Raw genomic sequence first — 25,386 nt, 5'->3', positions numbered from 1 at the left:
CCCATCGGTGTAGTGTCTACACCGGTGGTGGGCAAACTTTTGGGCCTGAGGGCCACATCTGGGTACAGAAATTGTATGGCGGGCCATGAATGCTCATGAAATTGGGGGGTGGGTGCGGGAGGGGGTGTGGGCTCTGGGGTGGGGCTGGGGATGAGGGTTTGGGGTGCAGGAGGGTGCTCCGGGCTGGGACCAAGGGGTTTGGAGGGAAGGAGGGGGGATCAGGGCTGGGGCAGGGAGTTGGGGCATGGGATGGGGTCAGGGATGCAGCCTCTGGGTGGTGCTTAGCTCAAGCAGCTCCCAGAAACAGCAGCATGTCCCTCCTCAGGCTCCTATGCAGAGATGCAGCCAGGCAGCTCCGCACGCTGCCCCATCCGCAGGCGCTGCCCCTGCAGCTCCCATTGGCCGTGGTTCCTGGCCAATAGGAGCTGCGGGGGTGGTGCCTGTGGCGGGGGCAGTGTGTGGAGACCCTTGGCTGCCCCTATGTGTAGGAGCTGGAGGTGGGGCATGCCGCTGCTTCTGGGAGCCACTCAGAGCGGGGCAAGTCCCCGAACCCACTCCCCGGCTGGAGCGGGGAAAGCCCCAGATCCTGCTCCCCAGCTGGAGCTTGAGATTCAAATGTCTGAAGGGCCGGATGTGGTCCCCGGCCTGTAGTTTGCCCATCCCTGGTCTACACTGAAGTGCTACAGGTGATCTAAATGTACATATAGCCTGAGACACAGGAGGTAATTGTCCTGCTCTACTTGGCATTGGTGCAGTGCTTAATTTGTGTCAGGGCTTGCCAGGTCTGAGCACTGGCACCTCTGAGCTTGGCAGTTCATAGCCCCGGTACCTCTGGGCTTGCTGCATCAGTTATGAATGTAAAAAAATTGCTTGAGCCCTGGCACCTCTCTCATTAAAATTAAGCACTGTGTTGGTGAGGCCTCAGCTGGAGTACTGTCCAGTTCTGGGTGCCACACGTTAGGAAAGATACGGACAAATTGTTGAGAGTCCATAGGACAGAAACCTAAAAGATAAATTTGAGAGTAACAGCCGTGTTAGTCTGTATTCGCAAAAAGAAAAGGAGTACTTGTGGCACCTTAGAGACTAACCAATTTATTTGAGCATAAGCTTTCGTGAGCTACAGCTCACTTCATCGGATGCATACTGTGGAAAGTATAGAAGATGTTTTTATACACACAAAGCATGAAAAAATGGGTGTTTACCTCTACAAAAGGTTTTCTCTCCCCCAACCCCACTCTCCTGCTGGTAATTGTAAGGAGAGTGATCACTTTAGATAAGCTATTACCAGCAGGAGAGTGGGGTGGGAGGAGAGAAAACCTTTTGTAGAGGTAAACACCCATTTTTTCATGGTTTGTGTGTATAAAAACATCTTCTGTATTTTCCACAGTATGCAACCGATGAAGTGAGCTGTAGCTCACGAAAGCTTATGCTCAAATAAATTGGTTAGTCTCTAAGGTGCCACAAGTACTCCTTTTCTTTTTTCTAAAAGATAAAAGGTTTAAAAAACCTGACCTATGAGGAAAGGTTAAAAAAATAGGGATGTTTAGTCTTAAGAAAAGATGACAAGGGGGAAGACCTGATAGTCTTCAAATATGTTAAGGACTGTTATAAAGAGGGCTGTGATCAACTGGGTTCTCAACAGCCATGATACATGGGAGAAGTAATGAGCTTCATCTGCAGCAAGGAAAATTTAGATTAAATATTAGAAAAAACTTTCTAACTACAAGGACAGTTTAAAAGCTCTGAAACAGGTTTCCAAGGGAGGTTGCTGAACCCCCATCACTGGAGGTTTTTAAGAACAGGTTGCCCAGACACCTGTCAGGGATGGTCTAGATTTGACTTGGTCCTGCCACAGTGCAGGGGCGGTACTTGCTGAGCGCTCCAGGGCTCTTCCAGCCCCACATTTCTCTCTTTCTCCCCTAGGCGCAGTCAGTTGTTGTTTGGGGGCTCATTGCTCTCTTTTACACCTGGTCAGCTTCAACTTTTAACATTACCACACAGCTAATGCCGCCCTACACCACGAAGTCTCCAGTCCCTTCCTCCCCAGAGGCTCTCCCTAATGCCCTGCTTCCTTCCCCCTGCTTTCTCCAATACCCGCCCCTGCTCTCCTCCGCCAAGCCCTCAGCCTCATGGCTTTGTCCTCCCGCCGGCTCCCCCTGAACCATTATCCCCTCACCCCTCCATTCCCCCTATGCCATGGTGGCCCCGGCCCCCTCCCCCTCACGCAGGCGGGCCGGCGGAGGGTCACATGGTGCGCGGGGGCGGGGAGCGCGGCCTGTGGGAGCCGGATCCGCCGCCATGCCGCTACCTGTTCCCGGCTGCCCTCGGCTCGGCCCGGCCCTGGCTCTGGCCCTACTCCTGCTGGGCCCGGCGCGGCCCATCTCCTTCCAGCTGCCGGGCAAGGCCCGCAAGTGCCTGCGCGAGGAGATCCACCGCGACACGCTGGTCACCGGCGAGTACGAAATCGGGGCCCCGCCGGGGGCGGCCAGCGGCCCGTCCGCCAATCTCAAGGTGCGGGGGGCGGCCGGGGCCCAGTCGGACCGAGGGCGGGGGGCGAGGTCCTCGGTCCCCATGGGTAGAGGCCCGGAGGGGGAGCGGTTCCCCGGTTCAGGCCGGGCCTGCTCGGGTCGGGGAGCGGCGTGACTTGGCCCTGAGCTGGGCTCTGCGGGACCCACGGAAGGAAGTGCTCCCCACCCCATTGCCACGGCCACAGGGCCCACTGCGGTTCAGTCTGTGCACATGGCACGCTGGCGGGATGGGTCACAGCCATAGGGCCACATCGGGGTTCACTCTGTGCTCATGTCATGTTGGGGGGGGTGGGTCACAGCCATAGGGCCACGTTGGGGTTCACTCTGTGCACATGGCACGCCGGGGGGTGGGTCACAGCCATAGGGCCACGTTGGGGTTCACTCTGTGCACATGGCACGCCGGGGGGTGGGTCACAGCCATAGGGCCGCGTTGGGGTTCACTCTGTGCACATGGCACCCCGGGGGGTGGGTCACAGCTTTAGGGCCACGTTGGGGTTCACTCTGTGCACATGGCAGGCCGGGGGGTGGGTCACAGCCATAGAGCCACATTGGGATCCACTCTGTGCTCATCGCATGCTTAGGGGGAGGGGTCACAGCCATAGAGCCCCCAGTCTGCCATGTGCTCTCCAATGTGAAGTCCAATGTGGATGTGTCACAGCCATAGAGCCATGTCGAGATTCACTCTGTGCACATGGCATGCTGGGGGGATGTGTCACAGCCATAGAGCCACATTGGGGTTCACTCTGTGCATGTGGCACGCTGGGGGATGGGTGACAGCCATAGGGGCATATCGAGGTTCACTCTGTGCATATGGCACACTGGGAGGATTGGTCACAGCCACAAGGCCACGTCCAGCTTGATCTGTGTGCACCGGGAGGAGAGTGACAGCAGAAGTGATGCTGGGGTTTGCTCTTCACATTGCACAGTAGGACTACAGATTGGGACAGGGTTACAGTAACAGGGCCACACCAGGGCTCGCTTTCTACATGTGACACAGTGTGGCGGGATTGAGGAGATGGTCATGGAGATAGCATTATCTGGAGACTCTATTCCTTTCTTGCTGTTGCCGGGTCTGTTAGTGGCAGGTTTACTGAGGGGAGGGTGGCAGTTTGGTCCACTGGTGCTTAGAGGGCATTTTATGCAAGGAAGAAAGCACAGAAGTGGGAGCACAAGAAGGACATGAGAGGACGTGAAAGGGTTGTTGGAGCTGAGGTTAAGGTCAAGCAGTGTGTGCATGAATAATACACCATCCATGTGACAAACTGCCATTCTAATGCAGTTTTGACAGCCTTGCTTGCATCCCACCCAATAACATGTCCTCTCTGGTGGCCACTTCTAACTTCACTATCACCGCCCACCCACACGAGCAGTGGTGTCACCTTTTGAATCAGTTTGCCAGAGACACGCTTTTTCTTTCTTCTTAAATGTGGAATTTTCCCCCCTAATTGTCCCTGCCTGAGGTCCAGAAGGCTTGAGAATTTGTGATAATCTTAAGTCTAATATCTTATGAATCCTCAGGGCCAGAATAAGAAGTATTATCCTACTGGAAAGGGAAGATTCCCAGCTTCACAGTGAGAGAGACAACATCTGCCTCGAACCCAGGACGGTCCCAGGATATCAGCCCTTATGCTACTTTTATGTCTAGAAAGGCTCTTTTAGATATTTTTTAAATTTATTAAATGTTAGGCTACATTTAAACTGCTACAAACTTCAGCACTTCAGTGTAGATCCTCACTACAGTGATGGGAGGTTCTCAAGTCGCTTTAATTAATCCACCTCCCCAGGAGGCGGTAGTAAGGTCCACACTTTTCACACTCCTGAGTGACGTAGCTGGATCAACCTAACTTTTTAGTGTAGATCTGGCCTAAGCTCGCTCGCTCTCTCTGCCTCAGCTCTGTACATTCATTGCATTCTGGATTCATTGTAAGAAGGATGGATACACAGTGGTTTAAGAACTCAAATATTTCTGCAGTTGTTTTTCTGATAACACATGGCACATATAAAGCTCATGGTGGTGTGGTGGATTATAGAGCCCTGTACGAGCAGAGTTTGTGCTTTGCAGTCTTTTCAGAACTGTGCTCTCCCCTCTGTTCTCACTCAGTGATCCAGTGTCTCCTGGTTCTTTGCTTGCCCATCCTTTGTACATCTGATTCCACTTCCTCTTCTGAGACTTCTGTCTGCCACAGAAAGCCAGGTCCCTGATGCAGGATTACTCTTGTGCCAGGGTTGCAGTCTGGCTTTGCTACTTTATGGGGCACTGAGGTTAGTATCACTGGCAGAGGGAAATGTGATTTATTTTATTAGAATGTTAAGCAAGCTTGAGTTGAAAGTCATCCCCACCTCCTTGCAGCACTTCAGCCATTTCTTGCCCCCTTCCCTTGTCATGCAGGGGTGCTGTGGCCAACACTTGTGTTCTCAGGATGTTAGGTTTGGGCTCCTTTTCTATTGGGTGTGTTTGTGCAGTGGGGGTAGGGGGGTTTGTTTAGGACAGGATGTCTCCAGGTGGCACCTTCCCCACAGCCCGGAAGGTCAGGTTGTCAGAGCAGGCTCCCAGCACTAGGTCACCAGGGTATAGGAGGTTGGTAGTTACTGTGTGTTGTATTGAAGATGGTTCCTGTCACTGAGCTGGGCCCTGTGTGTTTGTGAAATCCCAACACTAACAGAAGTACCCTCTGTTCCTGAGGGATCTGCACAATGTGCCAGCTGGCTGCAGAGTGGATGCTCTTGGGTGGATGACGTCCCGCTTGGGCCTGGTCACATGGAGCTATCTCATTGTTTAAGCTGGCAGTGTGGGGAATTGATGGGCTGTTTGTCAAGACAGAGAACAATGCTTTGTCTGTAGGGGATGGCATTACTGTAAATAACGTTTGAACATTAAGAAGAATTCCTTTCAGGTTAGCCTGTCCTTCCACAAGAGTGTTGGCTGGGCTATAAGCTGCTTCCCCCCCACACGCCCAGCTTGATGGGTAATGTGTCTGACTGAGTCTGAATAACGGGTATCCAATACTGATGGAAGCAGACAGCAGAGCTGCCACTGTCTGAAATGCTACTTCTGGGGATTCTACTTCTTCTTAGCGTATGCGCAACGTGCCTCAGGTGGCACATGATCAGGATTCATCACCGAATTTGGTCCGCTGGTCGGATCATTAGGTTCCCTGGCCCTGGCTTGGGACTGATGCAGGGAGTGCAATTTGAACGCTTATCTATCCCCCATCCCCGGCATTCTGCTGCTAGTGTTAGAGACAAGGCAAAAACGGATCAGGCCTGCATACCGCACAACCGTTTTTGTGGAAAGATAGCACTCAGAGCTTCCCCCAGAGCACAGCAGTGAGAATCCCAGTCAACTTTAAAAGGCAGTACTCCAAATACAAGATACCCTTTAAAGTAGGTCCTTTTCTTTGTTTCCTTCATGGGACTCCAATGTGCAAACTCAATACAGTATCTTCCTGAATAATTTGAATATGGTTAATCATAGTTGCTCTGTGAATGATATGCAGGGTAGGCTAACCAAGAAGCTGATCGAGTGTACCTTGTAGTCTCTCTGCTGCTTGGATTAAGATGAAGCTCTGCATAGGAACTGCAGTACCAAAGCAGTGAGTCGCTTAGTCCAGCCTCCTGTCTCTGACACTGAAAAGTACCACATAGTTCCAAGGAAGGTGCAAGAAAAACCCCATAATAGACAATTATGGAATCACCTGCCCACAGAGGAAGTTTCCTCCGAACCTCCTGCCAGCTATGGCTTATACTCTTTAGCATGAGAGTTTATGTCCCTTATTATTTTTAACTTGTCTAATGAACCTGGTTGTTCTCATTATCCATATAAATATCTCAACCTTTTTTGAATCCTACTAAGTTCTTGGCCTCAATTATATCCTCTGGCAGGAAGTTAATTAGGTGTTGTGTTAATAGAAAAAGTATTTCCTTTCCATTGTAAATATGTTGCCTTTCCATTTCACTGACTGTTTTGTTGTCTCTGTGTTTTCTTATCTCCTCTGTAAGTAGTCCTGAAGGTCTCAATGTCTTCATTTGGAATACTTTCTAGACCTCTAATCATCTCAGCACCCCTTTATTTCTGCTATGTCTTTTGAGATGGGAGAATCATAAGGGCATACCATTGATTTATACAGTGGCATTAAAACCTTCACTATATCAGTTGGCATATTTGTTTGCTGGTTTTTTTTAACACTGCTGCACGCTGAGAAGAGGTTTTAATTAAGCTATACACGGTGATGTCTTTCCTGAGTGGCACCTGCCATGGTGCTGTCAGTTAATGTAATTTTGTTAGAACAGTCTCTAGATTTGATTAATCTAAATAATTTTGTGATATCAGCACAAAATAGCAGTTACTCCTTCTGCATATATAGTCTGTCTGATCTGCAGTCCTGCCTCTGAGCTGTGCTGTGAGGTGTCACTTCTACAAACCTTGGCACCCAAACATTGCCCAGCTCAGGGCATATTGGCATTTGGAGCTAATGCTGCACATATGCCCTTTCTGCAGTTCTGCTGCTGGAGAGTCTGTTCTGTTTGTCCCTCGATACCTCTTGCTGTAGGAACCAGAGTATCTCTGTGTTTTGCGGAGCGTTGCTTTGGGAATTTACAATCCTAAGGAGAAGCTAAGGAGGCAATGAACAAGGATTCAGGGAATTAGACAACTTAAATTAGTCTGTGTCCAGGATGTTTTAACTAAAAATCCAGTGACATCAGATCCTAGAAGCCTGCTGTTTTTGCCAGCGTGGGGGAGAAGAGGAATTGAAATGGGGCAGGTGGAAGCAAAATGCAGCAAATCCTAAAGAGGGCCCAAAAGAGCCTGTTAAGTTTGTCCATGTGTCATTGAGGGACTGTGCTCCTGCCTGTGACTGTTCTTGAGCCACTCTTGCTGTCTGTCTCTCCTACAGATAACTGACTCAGCTGGACACATCCTCTACTCCAAGGAGGATGCCACGAAAGGCAAGTTCGCCTTCACCACTGAAGACTATGATATGTTCGAGGCTTGCTTCGAGAGCAAGCTCCCTGTGGGTGAGTGTAGAAAGCTGCTCCCAGCCCTCCCTCTTCCTTGCTCTTGGTGCAATATGTTGGGGTGAGGGGTCAGGATGAAGCAATTTCAATGTCCAGTTTGCAAAGCACTTTGGGATTCTTCATGCTGAGAGGAATGGGATCCTCTGAGGTGAGGAGTTTCGTGTTACTGGTGCAGAACAGCTGTCGCTTGCATTAGGGGGTGAAAAGATCCTTGCAGCTCACCTGCATGATCACTATGGGATCCTTCAGGCCTGGGCACAAGAGGAATGGGGTCACCGACAGGGAATTGTGATGGTGACTGTAGGAGCAAGTGGGCATCCCAGAAGTGCTGCTCCCATGCTGCCTCTCCTCGCATCCCAATTCTGGCAGCATAGAGTAGGCTGATACCCTTTTGTCCTCCCTATTTGTCCACTTCTTCCTCCTCCTCTTTGGTGGTAGAGTGTGGTCTCTTTCTTGGGTGCACCATGTTGCAGCAGCCCTGTGCTGGGCTTGAAGCCCTTTCCCAGTGGGGTTGCAGCACCCTGCGGTAGTTGCCTCTGGTTGCATAGGGTGTCTCTTCCTTTGAGTGATACTTTGACAGAGGGAAGAGGAAGTGAGCCGGACGTCAGTCCTTGTCGTTGTGCTGCAGGGACAGTTGCCTAACGAGCACTGGGGCTGCCATTTCCTGTGGGTGACGCATTTGCTACTCTCTCTGCTGAGTAGCTGCGATCAAGTTAAGAACAAACACCCTGAAATCTGCAGGCATGTGGGTTCCATCCCCCGTCTGGGGAGGGCTGGGCTGATCCCTGCTGTAGCCTTACTTTGACTTGGCGTGCTCACCTCTTCTCACAGTCACTGCAATGGTTCCTCTTTTGTGATTCCATTCCTCTTATGCCTTATCCTACAGGATTCCAGAGCGCTTTGCGGACTGGCCATAGAGATTGCTTCACTCCCACCCCCAACCTAAATGGAGGCACTTTGGTGTGGGATGGCGGAGCTATTCTGCGCCGGATTTAGGACTAGCTGAAATGGCAGACAATAACCTGGCTTGGGATTTGGTCAGGCTGTAGATTGTAATACTCTGATTCTTGTGCAATGCTGAAGATCCTGTGCCACGTTGCATAAGAATCAGGGTGTTATAACCAACATCCTGACCAAATTAGGGCTTTGATTTTATTTCTCATTCGAAAGATGGCTCCTCCAGGAGCACAGTCCTGCCTAGGGGTATTGGGGGCAATGCTGACTCATCTGGGAGACTGCCCCCAATGAGTCACCCACACCATTGGCTTTTCCTGAGAAGTCTCCCAGCAGAATCACATACCCATTCTTCGCTTTCATAATCACAGTCTGGGGTGGCATGGCTTCTTGCTCATGCAGCAGCTAGCAAGGGTTCCTAGCATGGTCCCAGCCCCTCACAGCTCTTCTTCGATGGTCTTAAATACCTGCTTCCAGACTCCCTTATGTCACTGTGGGTTTCTTTTAGAGATTTCCGTAGTGATGGGTGCAGAGTATAGCCAGATGCAGCCTCCACTCAGAAACTTATCAGTGAAATGACTCCAGAGTTGGGTGGCCAGGAGCCACTCAACTGAGCTTGTTGTCCTGGAGTCCTCTCTGGGGGGCTTGTACTTGAGGGTGCCTGGCTCTGCATGAGAATTGGAAATCCCTGTTCTCTGTGCCCCCAGAGTCTGGTGCCTGAGACCTTACAAACAGAGCATGTTGCAAGTTGGGCAACCACCTGCGTCTTCCCCACGCCTGGGTACAAGGGAGTGTTAAAACTAGTTGGCTGCACTGTGGTGACTGGTGGGGGGGGGCCTGATCCAGGGCTTTGGGGGTTGAGTCTCTTGGAGAGGAAGGTCCTGGCTCCTCTGGAATGTTAGCTCTGGGGAAATTTAATTTTGCTGAGCTAATTCAGTTGGATAATTCGCCTGGCAGCCCTGTTAAGGGGTTTCCTACTGGACCCCTTTGGCGTCTGTGAGCAGAGCAGCCCCAGCTGGGCCTGTAGCCAGGGAGGAACTCATCACTAGCAGAGCTCTGGCTTCCCTGGGAGGGCAAGCTGGGCAGCAGGAACTGTTGGTGGAGAAAACGCAGAGCCGTTGGGCCAGGTGGGTTCTGAACAACTAGGATTTCTCAACCCCCAGCCACAGGAATGGGGAAGAGGAAGTGAAAGGTGGCTGATCAGTTCCTTGTACAGGGCCCCAGGATCTGGAACAGGGCAGCTTGCCAGACATGGGGATCTCTCCTAGCATCTCCTCTGAGTGTGGGTGGTGTACATCAGGCTGTTTCCCTCCTCCTTTATCCATTTGCCCTGGTCTGACAATTGCTGCGTTACAAGGCTCAGGTCAGAATTGCTGTTAAGGCCAGTGTGGAGAACTGGCCACATTCTCCACCCCCGGCAATGGAATAGCAGGAGCTGGATTCTCGGGGGGACTGGAGCATCACTTTACTGCCAAAGCCTGGGGCAGCACCTTCCCTCTCTGCCTGGCACCCCGCCTTAGGAGCACAGAGACCCTGTCTGTCTGGAGCAGCCTGTTCTCTTCCTACCTTCCTTTTGGGGAGAACAGACCTTTAACAGTTTCGTCTGAGGACACAGGTTAACTTGCATGTTTCCCCTCTGAGCTGGCACATTAGTAGTCGTGTGGACCCCAGTGAAGTTGCCCCAGGCCCACCTACTCTCTCCCCACTTGGGGGTAGCTCCAGCAGCTCTTCTGAAGTGGCCCGTGAAAGGCCCCATCTTCACAAAGGGCTTTGCAGGAGCTGGGCAGAGTGAATCAGGACTCCCAGTCGCTAAAACCCCAGGATCACTGATTTTGCTTCACGTCTTGACACCACCAATTCCTCAGCTACAAGAGGGAGCAGGGAGTTTATTGAAGATCATTGGGACCCAAAGGAAACCATCCTGTGCCCCAGGCCCAGCAGCCTCCCAGGGGATCACCATCTGGAAGCCCCTGAAAATATTAACCGCTCACAAAGTGCCTGCTCTCCACCCCTAGTGCACTCACTAGCTCTCACTCTCTTCCTGCTATTTGGGTGGCTCTCCCCTTATCTCATGCTTCAGGGTTTGTTGTCCTGTCCACCAGGCTTCTTGTTCTCCTCACCTCAGCCTGAGGGTCCCAAAACCCCACCCAAACTTCTGTAATTTACATAATATGTAAAAAATCCCCCGCTGATCTGTGTGCGTTGAAGGCCCTTGTGTGACTGTTGGCTGTAGCTGCCCACCCTCCCTCTCAGCCTCCTAATTTGTCTGCATGACATAAACAAAACGTGTGGCAAATTGCTGAAATGTGAAACCACCAGCGTTTGCTGCGTATCATGGTGTCACTGGCAGATTGTAATGGTTTTTAATTCTGTTTTAAGGATTTTTCCTCTCTCTGTGAATTATATTGACCAGTTTTTTAAACAACAACTAGACAAAAAAAAATTCCATCCTGTGCAACCATAAGGACCTTCCTCCCTCCCCAAGTCTGAATCCCGGGCCTTCAGATCCACAGCAGAGACATCTCTTGCTTGAGCTAAAGGAATACCTTATACTCAGTGTGGAACAGCCGCTAGAAGAGGGTGCAAGACACACATGTTGCCAGTGGGTTATACAACTTTTTGGTAGACAGCAGTAGAATGTTGGAGAGTAGGAATCTTGGATTTTGTTCTCGGCTTTCGGAGGGAAGTGTTATCTAATGGTTAGAGAAGTGGTTGGTTAGAGACAGGATAGCCAAACACATCACTTTGACACATTCATTCTGAAAGCTTGTGTAGCTGAGGGGAATAAAACTTGTGCCTGTTATATTAGAAATCAGGGATATTTTCCCAGCTCTGCTTGAAGTGACCTTGTGTAACTCTGCATTTAACTTATTTGTAAATTGAGGGAATGATGTATGAGTAGGGAACCCTTGACTGTGCTTCATGATAAGGATTCTGAAGTGCACAATCAGTAGAGGTGAGATTAGAACTGGTAGTGTCCAGGCACTTTCATTTAGGCTACAGGGTATTTGGACAGGGAGGGTCTCTCATCTGCGAACACTTCCTAGTTGGGTGATGTGGTGGAACAGGCAGCTTGATGTGGCTGAAATATGAGATGCTCTGGAAAATCCTATATACTTGTGATCTTTTTCCCCTGTCCTCTCCCAGATGTGGTAGTTGGCTGTAGCCCCTGTTGGCTTTAGGCTCCCCTAGCTTATTTTTTGGCTGTCCCCCTTCATATTTGCAACGCCCTGCACCCTGGGGTGGCTGTTGTCTGTAGGTCTTGCTCCACTCGTGTGTGTCTCTAGCCCGTCTGCTGAGTGGAGGTGGCTGTGTCTCCTCTGCCTTGGGAAGCCCAATTCAAAGTCTGGGCACATTTTAACAGTTTTGGTTCCTGGCAGCGGCTTGTGTCCTGCGCGCTTAGTGCTCTTAGCTACAGCTTGTTCTCATTGTCTCTGGGAGCCCTGCCATCAGCCCGGGTTCATTCAGAAGGTCCTGTGATTTTAAGCAGGACTGTGCTGCCTCTGCAGCTGGCTGGAGATTCCCCGGGGGAGGAGTGTTGTGAATCTCTCTCCAATGAGGGGGTTGGTTAGTTCCTGGCAGCCTGAGAGCTGCACACAATGAATCCTTTCAATGCGCTTCCAGGAACGGGGCGGATGCTGGACCAGCTCGTGATCCTGGACATGAAGCATGGAGTGGAAGCAAAGAACTATGAGGAGGTATGTCCCTTGTCTACTGCCGGTACCTCCGAGCTCCTTCCTAGCAATCACATGATGCTGTGTTTGGATCTGGGGCTTGCGATAGGAAACTGCTTTCCCAGCTGTGATGACAGCCTATCTGCAGCTGGGAGCTTCCATTAGCGTCTCATGCGGTAGAGATCTAAAAAAACCCTGCTGCTCTAATTCTGGGTGGGCTAAGGCCCAAGAGGTAAGTTTCTCAGCCAGCCAGCATGACTTGGTTTTTGGGTTTAGGTACTGGACTCAATAACAGGCTGACACCAGTAGTTTCCACTGCCCCAACAGCAGAGGGCAATGCAAGGAAAAGGCAAATCCTCCTAAATGTGAAGCTTTATAATTTCCATTCATAGCCACGAGAGGTGCTGATCCGCAGCCTCCCCGGAGGGGGCAGCTGCCTTTCCAGGGACAATTGCAGTGTTTCTCACAGTCAGAAGAGCTTCCAATACAAGTCTGCAGGTTGGCTTGAAGTGCTGAGGCATGCTGAGCAGTACGCGGGGAGGAGGATTGTGCCTTGCTGTTCGTGCCGCAGGTGGGGCCCCTGTTGTTTGGCCTGGACATGGGATACCAATTACCTGGGACAGTCACGAGCTGGTTTGGGGAGGGAGAGGGAAGTGAAGTATGGTAGCTCTCTTGTAAACTGTTACCCAGGTTTTTTCTAAGCTTGTATTTTCTGGCTTTTGACCCCTGCAGGGCTGGTGCTTGGGAAGATCAGTCGTAAACTGGGGAAAGCTCTTGTATGTGTTCAGTGAGAATAATAACTGAAAGCCACATGAAAGGATATACCTGGGAAGCAGGAATGGTTCAGGGAGTAGAGTGGGCAGCAAATTAGGCAGGAGTTTGCAGTGTTAGATGGCAGCAAAAAGGGTTCGTGCCGTTCTGAGGTAGGTAGGTAAAGACCTCACTTCCTGGAGCGGGGAGGGGACAGGCCCTCTCTGTGCTTTGGGCTGACTGCATTTGGGACACTACAGCCAGTTCTGGGCTTCTACCATCTGGATATTAACAAATTATACTGAGCTCAGAGAACAGCAAAATGGGGATTGGTGCTAAATGTGTTTAGGTGGGAATATAACAGGACTATAATTGTGTGTATTTGAAAGATTAAGTACTATTCCCATTTTACAGATGAAGAGTGGAGGCGCAGAGAGGGGAAGGGACTTTCCAAAGGTCATTTAGGAAGCCTGTAGCTGAGCTAAGAAAAGAATTTTGATCTCCAAAGTCTCAGCCCAGTACCTCAAGCACAAGACCATTGTTTTCCCTGCTAGGAATTGAGTTAGGCCGTGAACCTGATGCGCACAGCTGGGCCGAGGCCGCACCCACAGAGAAAGCCAAGGGAGTTGTTCTCCAAGAAGCTTTTTGTCAAGTTACCCTGCAGGCTCCCCTTCTCCCACAAGCAGAAGTCACTGCCCCTCCTTTCTATCCACGCTGAGGTGGACAGTGCTCATTCGTTTTATCTACCTACACATCAGGTTCTGCTCCCAGAGATTAGGCATCGAGAAATAGACTCAGGCTAAGAGTCTGCCCCAGTGTTTCCACCCCATGGTGTATGCCAGGCAGAGTGTGGGTGGGCGGGCATTCCTAATCATCCCTACTGGCAAAGCTTAGCATTAGGGCGAGAGGGAGCCGTGCAACTGTGTGGTGTTTACTCAGTGTACAGAATCCTCGTGCCACTCTGTGTCCCTTACTTGTTTTAGGAGAGTAATCAAAGGAAAAGAGACAAGGAGAGGTGCTAGCAGCAGGAGTGGCAGAGGAGAAGGCTCTTGCTCAGTCCCACACAGTGAGGCTGAAAGAGAACATGAGGCAGCATTCCCATAATATTAGTAGGCGTGTTGTAAGCAAGACATAAGAAAAAATTCTTCCACTCCACTTAGCATTGCTGTGGCCTCAGCTGGAGTATTGGGCGCAGTTCTGTGCACCACACTTCAGAAAAGATGTGGACAAATTGGAGAAGTCCAGAGAAGAGCAACAAAAATTATTAAAGATCTAAAAAACATGACCTAAGAGGAAAGATTGAAAAATAAATGTTTTTGTTTAGTCTGGAGAAGAAAAGACAGAGGGGGAACATAAGTCTTCAAGTACATCAAAGGTTGTTATAAAGAGGAGGGTGAGAAATTGTTCTCCTTATCCACTGAGAACAAGAGAAGAAATAATGAGTTTAAATTGCAGCAAGGGAGATTTAGGTTAGACATTAGGAAAACTCTCTAACTGTAAGGGTAGCTAAACATTGAAACAAATTACTTAGTGATGCTGTGGAATCCCCATCATTGGTGGCCTTTAAGAATAGGTTCGACAAACTCCTATCACAGATGTTCTAGGTAGCACTTAGTCCTGCCATGAGTGCAGGGAACTGGACTAGAAGACCTCTTGAGGTCCCTTCCAGTCCTATGATTCTAATATGTGAAAACAGGGCCTCCAGACATGGGAAACCCCCTGATTCAGCAGCTCCTATGCCCTAAGGACTTTCCTTGGCCTAGAGAAAGGGCCAATGAAGATGCTGGGTGTCCAATACCCACACACATTTTTGGGGCCCCTTCTGCAGAAGAGGTCTGTCCTTTCTTGGTACTGCACATTACCTCCAAGTAGTCACAACACAGAGAGGAAGAGCTTGGTCATAGCTGGCAGAGGAAGGATTGCCCCCTAGTGCACAGTCTATGAATTACATAGAGCTGGATTCAAAGGACTGTGCTATTGCCCCTCATGTTGAAATATGGTGCCAGTCGAGGCCTGCTGCAAAATTCAGCTTTCAGTATCCCTCTAACTGTGAATCAAATTAAATTCTTACCCCAAAGACAAGTGGCTGATTAAGTCTTAGTGGAGAGAGAGAAGTATGGATGGGCAGGGTTGGGGGTGGAGGTCGTTCACACAGATGCAAGTTCCTATTATAGATGGGTTGCACCAGTGTAAAAAATGATTGGCACTTGTGTGGCTTACCCCAATTTCAAACTAGGTAAGCTGCACCTGTACAAGTCATTTTCATACTAGTGCAGCACAACTAGGTAGGAGTTTGCACCTGTGTAACTGTGCCACTGCAAAAATCCCACTGTAGACAAGCCCTCAGAACATCCAGGCTTGTTAATCATGGAATAGTGGCATCGTGGCGGACAGGTGGGTACCCTGGAAGCCCTGGGTATATTTGTAGGGGATTAACCCCCTTCAGTCCTGCAAGTATGCAAAGGGGTGTTGAGGGCTTGGTCCAGTGAGAAGCTTATGCTTTTCCCAGTAGAGTCTTTCCATTCACCATCCTTCAGTTCTGGATGTGGAGAACATCATCATAGAGGAAGTCATCTGAGTCTCACTTCCAGACTTGTTTCATCAGGTGCCTGACCAGAGATTTAGTAACTGAGGGTATGTCTACACTGCAGTAAAAAGCCTGTGGCACCCAGTCTCAAAGCCTGGGTCAGTTGTCTCAGGGCTCAGGCTGTGGGGCTAAAAATTGCAGTGGAGAGGTTCATGCTTGGACTAGAGCTGGGGCTCTGAGACCCACCTTCCTTGTGGGGTTTTAGACCCCAGGCTCTAAACCGAGCCTGAAACTCTCCATTGCAATTTTTAGCCCCGTAACCCATGCCAGAGTCACCAGGGCTCTTGACACCTGGTGCCGCGGGATTTTTATTGCAGTGTAAACGTACCCAAAGCTACTGGGAAAGGTTGTGTGCTGCGGGCCCCTGTATGGGAAGGGGGGTTAATTGAGGTGGCGGCATGGTATGCGAAAAGCCCTTTACTGAAATGATCAATTCGCTGCTAATCGGTCTGATTCTAAATATCTTTTTAAATCCACTCTCTCTTGCTGCTACTTTTTTTAAAATCACTGTTTTTGAATCCCCAGCTTTGAGCTCCCCCGTTGGCTGCACAAAAAGCAGCTTGAGCAGAATACTCCGTGCTGTCTATTTTACTCCTGGGGGAATTCTGCACCTCTGCACAAGCACAGAATGATTGTTCCCTGCAGATTTTACCTTTTTGCCTGCAGAGTATTTGATTCATGCACCGGTCCCAGGCAGCGTGGTACCATCTGGTTTGGGCATCGGGAGCAGCCGGGGGGAGACACAAAACACCACGTCAGGGGGCTGGGTGGGAGTGCAAGATTCTGTCCCTCTTGCTCATTATCATGGTGTGCCCAGAGCGAGGGAGCAGCAGGGCTGGGGATGCCCCGGCCAGTGACTCCTACCATGTGCTGGGCTCCAGCTGGGCTGGGAGGGGAGAGAAAGGACTTCCTTTTCCCCTGCACAAGCCTTCCTGGGGCCAGGGTTGGGTCAGACCCACCTCCAGACATCCAGACCCCCCCCCCCCCACACACACACACCCCGCCATCCCCCCATCCAGACCCCCCTTGCACCAAGCCCCACCTTTCGTCCAGACTCCCACCCCCATACCCAGACCATCCCCTGCTGAGCCCCTCACACTTGAACCCCCACCCTGCCGAGCCCTCTGCATCCGGACCTCCACCCTACTGAGCCCCAACCAACTACACCCAGACCCCCACCCCACCAAGTCCCACTCCCCCAGCACTCAGACCTCCCTGCTGAGCTCCCTGCACCTAGTCCCCCTCTTGCCAAGCCCCATGCTTCCTCCCCCAGACATTCCTTGCTGAGCCCCAACCACCTTCTCCCCCCCCCCGAGTCCTATTCTCCCTGCACCTGGAACCCCCCCCTCAAGCCTCTGTGTATCGAGATTGCACCTGGACCTCCCCACCCCTTGAGCCGGCCACACTCAGATTGCTCCCCACAGAACACACTCACCCCACACCTGGCTCCCCCACACTAACCCTTCCACACTTGGATCCTGGCAGGCTGAGCCTGCTTGTCCCACACCTGGATTGGGGGGGCAGGTTGGGTGTGTGTGAGAGAGTGTCCCTCTCGCTTTCTAATGCATGCACGTGGCCCAGAGGGATGGGGCCCTGGGGTGGGGCAGGCCTGGCCCTTGTGCTGTGTAAGGGTTGGGTGCAGCCCCACTGCCAAGTCCATGTCCCGGGGGGGCAGGGCGATCCCCCACCTCTGCAGCCAGTGGCGTGCACTCCCTGCTGCCATGCTGGAGCCTCCACTCCCATTGCATTTCTAATCTATTGTCTACAACAATTTCAATTCTAGTCCAGTGATTGTACAGTGACATGCTGAGTACTACACTAGATATTAGCTATGCCATTCAGTAACGCCCCAGTCTGGCAAAGCATTTGTTTCAATGGGGATACTCACTCTGTGCAGTGTTCCTCACACAGTGACTCAATTACTTGCAGAAACAAATAGTATTCATGAGGGAATTCTGTGCCAAAAATCAAAAATTCTGCAAAATTCTGCATATTTTATTTGTCAAAATAACACACTATAATCACGCCATTTTCAATTATTTTGGTAATGTATTTCAAAATACCTGTCAGCAAGTATGTCTGTTACAATACAGAAAACAAAAAAGATTCAGGAACATTTTTTTGACAAATAGATTCCTTACTAGGTATATTAGTACATCTGTATGGCTCCACAGAGCAGATGGCAATACTAATAATGGTGAATTCAGAGCAGGAACCTGCGTTACTGCTACACTAAGGTGGAGAATTTAGATGTAGCAATGGCAAGAAATGTAATCTGCTTTCAAGCCAGAGCTGATTGATTTTAATCATTATTTAAATTAGCAGGAAACCTTGATTTAAATAATCAATTTTAATCATGTTTTTCATTTTTTACTTTTTAGTTATTTTCCTAAAGAAAGGTTGATTCTCATTGATTGATAACCATTAAAACATGTTGGTTTTCCAATATAGATTTTACACTAAATTTGGTACTTCTTTTTGCTAACCAGGAAGGATACATTGTATCTATACATGTGTTTAAGCAATTATTATGTAGCTGAACTTCTATTTATTTGGATTCTTGATTTTTATATTTTTATTGTGTCAGAAAATGAATGATGCATTTCTTATTTCCTAGATGTTAATTTTTTATTTCTAGTTTCTGTCTAGCTCTATTTGTACACAAATTCAAATTCAGTGAAAAATGTACACACGGTATTTTATTTATTTATTTAACGAAAATTATTTTAAATGTGCTGAATACATAAGAAAAAAGTTTATCAAAATATGTTTTGCATTTAAATCTAATTAATTTGTTAAACAAAGGAAATATTATCCATAGTTAATGAATTGAGGTAATTTTTTCTGGTCACCGCATCCTTCAGGATTTTAGAACTAGTAGATCTCATCCTCTCATGCCTATAGATGAAAGAGGGGAAACTAGTTTTTCTGCTCTTTTGACTCCTATTGCTTTCTTAACTTTTAATGAGTTAGTCATTAACTTGAACTAGGTGAATGAACTGAAATGAAGAAAATATTCTCTCTGCACCTGCAGAAGAGGCTACTGCAGTCAAAAGCTGACTCCAGGTGCTTAGCCAGTAACTTCAATAAGTTCAGTGGTTTGATTTTTTTAAAAAAGTTGGCACCAGACATATTTATTTATTTAATTTAAATTATTTGAATAGATTATAATAACTTAATTTCAAATTTAATTTTAAATAGGTGTATTTTTAAAAATAAACCTGTATTTACATTTTTTAAAAAATCATATTTAAATTTTAAAAATCTAAAACATTTTATTTAAAAAAAAATAAACAATTTTTATCCACTCTGTTCCCAGCAGCCCCCATCTACATCGTGTTCCCATATTGTGTGTGCTTATGTTTACGCCTTAGATTTAAGTGCAATGTAGTCAAGTTACCGTGCTTCTGGGTAGGGGAACTTAGAACTTTCTGACTTGTTGTGTTTAAATTTTCAATCCTGAAGTTGTTGCAATACCAGAGTGGGCTTTGTATTTGAATTTCCTGTGTCTTTTTTTTTTTTCTGTACCCTTCCTGTGGCATGTGAGGAGGGCCTGAGTGCAGGCCTTTGGCATGGAGTTACCACACCACCCACACAAGAACATGTAACTTTCAGCCACATGGCAGACTCCACCAGCCCAAGCCCCGGAAACCAATTCTGAATGAACGAGAACTAGGGAGAGTCAGAAGGGAATGTGTTTAAATACGTGCACACATGCTATGTTCCTGCTGTGAGCAGGAGCAGGTGTCTTGCTAGGAGTGGATGGGGTAGATGGAGTAACAGTGTGCAGAACCTCGCTGTTTTGGGGTTACCTGTGGTTTTCTGGCCTGCAGAGGACACTGTCATAAGGGAGAGATGCCCCAGATCTGGGCCATGTGGGGATGAAGAATGGGCTCGGGCTGATTGCCTCGGCCCATGTAAGAGCTGCTGCTTCTAGCTTAGTGACTCACTGATTCTCCCCTTAACAGATTGCTAAGGTGGAGAAGTTGAAGCCCCTGGAAGTGGAACTGCGGCGCCTGGAGGACCTCTCTGAGTCCATTGTCAATGACTTTGCTTACATGAAGAAACGAGAGGAGGAGATGCGGGACACCAATGGTAAGAGTCCATGTACTCCCGGGGACGACTGCAGCTGTAAGATCTATACACTCACGATGTCTGGGTTAATGGGACAGAATTTGGAGATTAGGCAATTACAGCTGTCACCTTTAAACTTCTGGGAGGGGAACGCTCAACCAGTCCTTTCTAGAAGTCAATTCCTTTCCTCCCACACAATGCTCACGATTCTGCCATGGGAAAATAGCCTCATGTTGGTGCTGCATCTGCTCAGCCCCCAGTTCCCTCCTCCTCACCACCAAATTTCCTGAAATTTCACCGTTGAAGCTCTGTAGGAGTGAGGGAAGATGAATTCTGGGAGACCTTCCCCTCAAGAGGATCCTCTATCCTGACTCTGGGCATCTGAGCTTCTCTGTATTGGTTTGTCTGTTTCAGAGTCAACCAACATCCGGGTCCTGTACTTCAGCATCTTCTCCATGTTCTGTCTCATTGGACTGGCCACCTGGCAGGTCTTCTATCTGCGTCGCTTCTTCAAGGCCAAGAAGCTGATTGAGTAAAGGGGCAATTCCCCTTCCCCTCCTCTCAGACCCAGCTGGACACCGCTGGGACCCAGCCATGGCCCTCCAGAGCCATCTTGCACATGATACATGCTGACTGGAGGTTTTCTGCAGGAACTGTCCCCAAAGGGGGGAGGGGAGTATAAGCACTGGAGACTACAAAGGGGCTTCTGACCTCCTGTTGGATGGTGGGGGCGGGGGAGGTTGTGGTGGGTTTGGGGACTCCTAAGGCAGTGATGAAATAAAACTTGTTTCTATGACAGCTGCAGTTGGTTTTGCACGCTGTCTTTTCTCCTTTTATATTCGAAGCTTGGTGTCTCCCATCTGTCTGTGACCATCGCGTTACTCTGAGCCACTTGAACTGGCTAAGCTCATTAGGTACCATGCAGCTAGAATTTGGGGAGGGGGGAAACTCCGAACTCTGATGTTCTGGAACCCAGCCCTATGCAAACAGAGCTTGGTGCAAAGTGACAGGTTACAGTGCTAGCAGGGAGCGGGCACTGAATTTTAGCCTCTGTCATAGACCTTGGTGTTTCTCCCTGTGGGAGCTGGAATCTTTGCAATGATGGGTCAATGCATTCAGGCAGATAAGGGATGGGTTTGGAGGAAGGGGAGCTAACAGGCTCAGCAAGATGTTGCTGAGCCTGAAGAGAAGCCTGCCTGACTCAAACAATCTGTTGAGAGTCAGCCCCACCCTGTCCCCATGTGTTTGTGTTGGATTTGCTTCTCTTTCTGAAACGATGCAGCAGTTTCCTGAAAGCGCCTTGGTCACTGAGGGACCTTTGCGTGGAGGCAGAAGGCCTTGCTCAAATACAGATTGCAGTGCAGGCTTGGACCCATCTTTGGAATGGGAGCATGGTAGGTTGGGAACTTTGTGAGGCCCTCTTCTCATCTGACACTGCTAGAGTTAATGCCGAGTGTAGCTGGCTGGACCTTCATTCCCTGTATGTGACATGCCCTGCTTTGTGTTCTGGGGATGTGTGGGACGCTGGCATTCAGAGGAGCCGAGGGAGTGCAGATGAACTGGAGTACAGTACACAATGGGAACATGGATGTGCCCCTTCTGAGGGTCTCTGAGTTGACGAGAGCAAGTGATAATGGCAGAAATGTCTTGGAGACTCCCCTAAACTGGTGAGAACAGCTGTGCTGCATGTAGTGAGAGGCCCTTTGTAGTCTTACTGCGTCCAGCATGGTGTTGGATTAAAGCGGTCAGGCTGGAGAAAACCAGGTAGGTCCGTTTCCTGGACTTACCCCACAGGGGTTTCTGGGCAGAATGATGAAAATTCTTTCATCTTCTCTGCATTCCCTTTGAGCAAAGAGACCATCAGGGCCTAGCCCCTGGTCACACACCCCTTGTCCTTCCAGCCCAGAGGTCTCTCTGCCATTCAGAAAAAGCAGTGTCTGTGTTTTCTGAAGTTATTTTGTGAAATGTTTTTCTAGTCTGAATTTATCCTTCTGCTATTAAAAAAAAGCCCAGAGGCAGCCAGGAAGGAAGAGGAGAAAATTGGAAGTAAGACCTTCCATTGTCTTCTAAATCCATTAGACATGTCGGAGTTTTGTATCATTTGTCCTGAAATCTTGTATTTTTTTAGGCTTTTTGCTCTTTCCTCACTAGCCCCTCTTCTCCACCTACAAGATCCTGACCTTGTTAGTTCTACCTGCAAGTGCCCAAACTGCTTTTTTAACAGCTCTGTTCAGAACCCAAGGCCCACCTGCTTTATCCCTTAAGCACTGGGAAGCTGTTACAACACCACAGCAGTGATGTCTCAGGAAGGGACTGAGCTAGAAGAGATAGTTATGGGTAGTTTAGCTTCCCACAGTCTGAAGTCTGTAGCAGATCTGCTAAGGCTTAAAAAAGGTGAGAATGAAAAGAATGTTTGGAGGCGCTTCTCCTGTCTCTGCTTTTGCTCACCCGTTCGCTAAGTTGGCACAGTGAGATCTCTTACGTAAATGAGGTTGTGAGGCTAGGATTACACCCGGGTGACTGTTGCTCTGTAGTCACATTGATGTTGCTCAGCCTCTGTCTCTGCTCTTAGCTCTTGTGGTAACTGGGGAACAGAATTGCCTGTAATTACTGGTCTGGGGATTTTGTCATTTTTCTCAAATAAAGTTTCCTCTGGAAAAATAACCCTCCTGAATTGTGTGACTCTTGTCCTCTTCATGCCACATTCTCACTAACTGCTTCTCCTTGCACTCCTGTCTGCTGGCATGCTAACCTGGGAACCCAGGAAGCCTCAGCGCTTCAAGGAGATTTGTAATTTCCTCCCCTTTAACCTCAGTAACTTTGTAAATTAAATTTGTCTAAAGAATGTAAGTGAATTCTGCGCTGCTGAAAGGGATCAGGTTGGTAGGCCTGGAGATTGCGGGCCTTCAGTTTGCAGAACAGGTACAGCACAGGCATCAGCAGGATAAACAGCACTCACGCTGACCTAGAAGGACCACCTCTAACAGTGAGAGTGTCTCTGGTTCATTAAATCCTTGCCCTTTCTACTAACTATGCCATCTGATCATGTGGGGCCCATCTTCTGTGAAGCAACTGGACTGAGACCATCAAATGGTTTCACCAAATAACTCTCAGCTGGTAACTGACATGGGCTGGTGCTCTGGAGGTAAAAGGCTCCGTATCTCATTGTCGGTTCTCTGTGACATACAGTCCAAGTTAACCCCATTTCTCTTAATGAATAGGAATTAACTTCAGGTCTATTCTACAGAGGGAACTTTAAATCCCAAACATGAGTTTGCCCAGTGTGAGTGACAAATATGCACTGAATGGAGTGACTACTAGGCAATTTTCTTATTGTATGCAGGCAGTGTCCCCTGCTGTGCTCCTGTACCTCTTGCTGGGAGACGCGGGAACTGTAGTACTGGAAGTGTGCACCCCTTCCTGCACCATTTCCCCAGGTGCCCCATATGGTGAGATGGGTAATTACTAACTCCCCCCATGACCAGTGCTGCTGCATCATTCTCTAGAACACCCCTGGCTTTGCAGTAGAGGAAAGGATTTTGGACTAGTGTTTTCAGGAGAGCTTCCATTCTCTCCAGTGAAGTGTTGTTGCAGCCAAAAAAATCTGGCTTGCTTTCTGGTGTGCATGCCAGATATTTCCAGAGGAGTTGGCTCCAGGTGCACTAGTCTAGGCCCTCTCATCCTGTACTCTTGCGACCACATTTGTGTTATGTTTATACAGTTCCTGGCACAATGGAGCTCAGGTCTGTGGCTGCTATTGGAATAACAACTCTCAATAGACAGCACTGCATTCAACATTTCAGGAAGGGAAATTCTCAGCCCTGTCAGATAAGGTGTAGTCTCTCTGCATACATTTAAGTATATAATCACTAGATATAGCTGTTCTCTCATCTGGGTAGTCTGGAATTGGGTCTGGATCTCCTCAAAGTTTTTAGGGTGTTGATGTGGTATGTTAGTTCTGTTCCAAGTCTGAGCAATGGGCTGAAGCTGAGCTATTCAGATAATTGGGTCTTGGCCCATCTCTACTTGTGACAAACACATCACCAGTAGATGTAATTATTGAAGCAAATTGCATCATACAGACACTGCCAGACCTCTTCCACCTACCCATTCTAATTGAACATGACTAACAATTCCTACATTATTTAGACAGTACGTAAACATTTTATCTAGAATTGCTTTAACTCCGATATATCCTCATATATTCCATCTCTCTTCCTATGTCAGGACAAATTCTATGCTCCATACAGAATACCTACTGCATCTGCTCTATTTGTTGTTGTTATGAAATTAACTTCCTACACCATATCACACATCTCCCAGAAGGCATCAAAATGTGTAACAAATAACCACAATGTGGAACACCTGTGTTTTGTTGTGTGCTGTGTCATAACTGATGGTAGATAATGTTTTTAAACTAAAACAGGTTAAAGACATTTTCTTGCTGTGTGAATCAAATAAACCAATCTGTTAGAGACAAGGGTAGTGGGTCCCTACCTGGGCGTCTCATGGAAAGATAACGGTTTGGGGGAAGAGGGATGGTCCCTGCCAAGGTTCCCCAAATTCACTTAATGTTGGTGGATCCCCCCCTTCCCAATTCACTTGGTTTAGGCTGGCCCTACCTTTGGTTTCCTTTGTTACTGCCTCCACCACACTTGCCTTCCTCAGGCCCACAAGGCCCTTAGGCTCTGCTCTTCTCTCCCTCTACCCTTAATGAGCAGAGAGAAGCCTCTGAGAGTGGGAACTTAACTGCCCTGGAGCTGATAGTTGCTGTTGGGGAAGGAGGGCATGCAAACTTGGGATGGATGCACCTTTCACAGGAGGAGAGCAGGGAGTAAAAAGGAGAGAATGGCACCTATTAGCCTGTGAAGAGCACAGCAGTTCAGGGCCCGCTCTGCTCTCTGCCTGTTCTCCTCCGCCTCCCTCTGTAAAAATGTATCATCATACCCACCTGCCCTCCCTCTTCTGCCTACCCAAAAACAACCATTGGCATCTTTTTGGGCTCATTTCCTTAGAGACCTCTCTCCGCTCCTTAGAGTGGAGGTGGAAAGGGGAGAAGAGGGGCAGAAAGCAAAATGCATTGGAGAATACATGGGACACTCAAGTTCCCTGCCATACCAAAAATATTAAACTGGTAATCGTCACCTAGCACAGAAAGAACAACCAATGAGAAAAAAGGATCAATGTATGTATATTTGATGGTTTAATGTGAATTTTCATATTATAACTGGACATTATAGTGAGAGGCAAATTAGAAATACCTAAAGATTACATCCTGTATCTGCGCTAAGGTGACCGATTATCTCCATGCTTTGTTTTATTAACTAACATACCTGGCATGTAGCTTAAGCAATACTTAGGTTATCTGGCAACCTTAACATTGAGCTAAAGTTTTTAGCTGAAAATTTCCTTTTGGAGGACCGGTGGGGAAGGAAGAAAGAAGCAGAAGATACTTTAGTAGCTTAAGCTGATTTCAGTTATAAAGTTATATGTGGATCAAACTGTGTCAGAAAGAGACTTCAGATTAATTATTTTCAGTGCGTAAAGGGGTATGTGTCTAAGTCTTTATGTATGGAAAAGAATACAGTGTATAAATGTTGATGCAATTATAAACTCTTCAGGGCATGGATGATGTCCTCCTGTGTGCTTGCAGAATGGTAGAGTGATTCCAGTTGGGGCCGTTGGGTGCTACCACTATACAAATAATAAATAAAAAGAATAAATGTGAATAAAACCTCATGCTGAAAAGGCTTCTTGGATCTCTGTGCTGTTTGGTAATTCCACACAGATGTTAAAAGTGCCT

At 48.5% G+C, this 25,386-nt stretch overlaps 1 protein-coding gene across 1 annotated transcript; it reads left to right on the top strand.

The window, feature by feature from the left end:
* The first annotated feature begins 2,266 nt into the window (after positions 1–2,266).
* On the top strand, positions 2,267–22,247 carry TMED10 (transmembrane p24 trafficking protein 10). The gene is made up of 5 exons (XM_077819160.1): positions 2,267–2,511; positions 7,424–7,544; positions 12,123–12,196; positions 19,478–19,604; positions 19,998–22,247. Exons 1-5 carry the CDS (start codon positions 2,299–2,301, stop codon positions 20,117–20,119), a joined length of 657 nt encoding a protein of 218 aa, XP_077675286.1. The 5' UTR covers positions 2,267–2,298; the 3' UTR covers positions 20,120–22,247.
* Positions 22,248–25,386: the final 3,139 nt, after the last annotated feature.

The sequence above is a fragment of the Eretmochelys imbricata genome, chromosome 6 (genome assembly GCF_965152235.1).
Source record: "Eretmochelys imbricata isolate rEreImb1 chromosome 6, rEreImb1.hap1, whole genome shotgun sequence".
NCBI classification, from domain to species: Eukaryota; Metazoa; Chordata; order Testudines; family Cheloniidae; genus Eretmochelys; species Eretmochelys imbricata.
The sequence above is the reverse complement of the archived record's forward strand: the minus strand, read 5'-3'. Positions and strand labels throughout refer to the sequence as shown.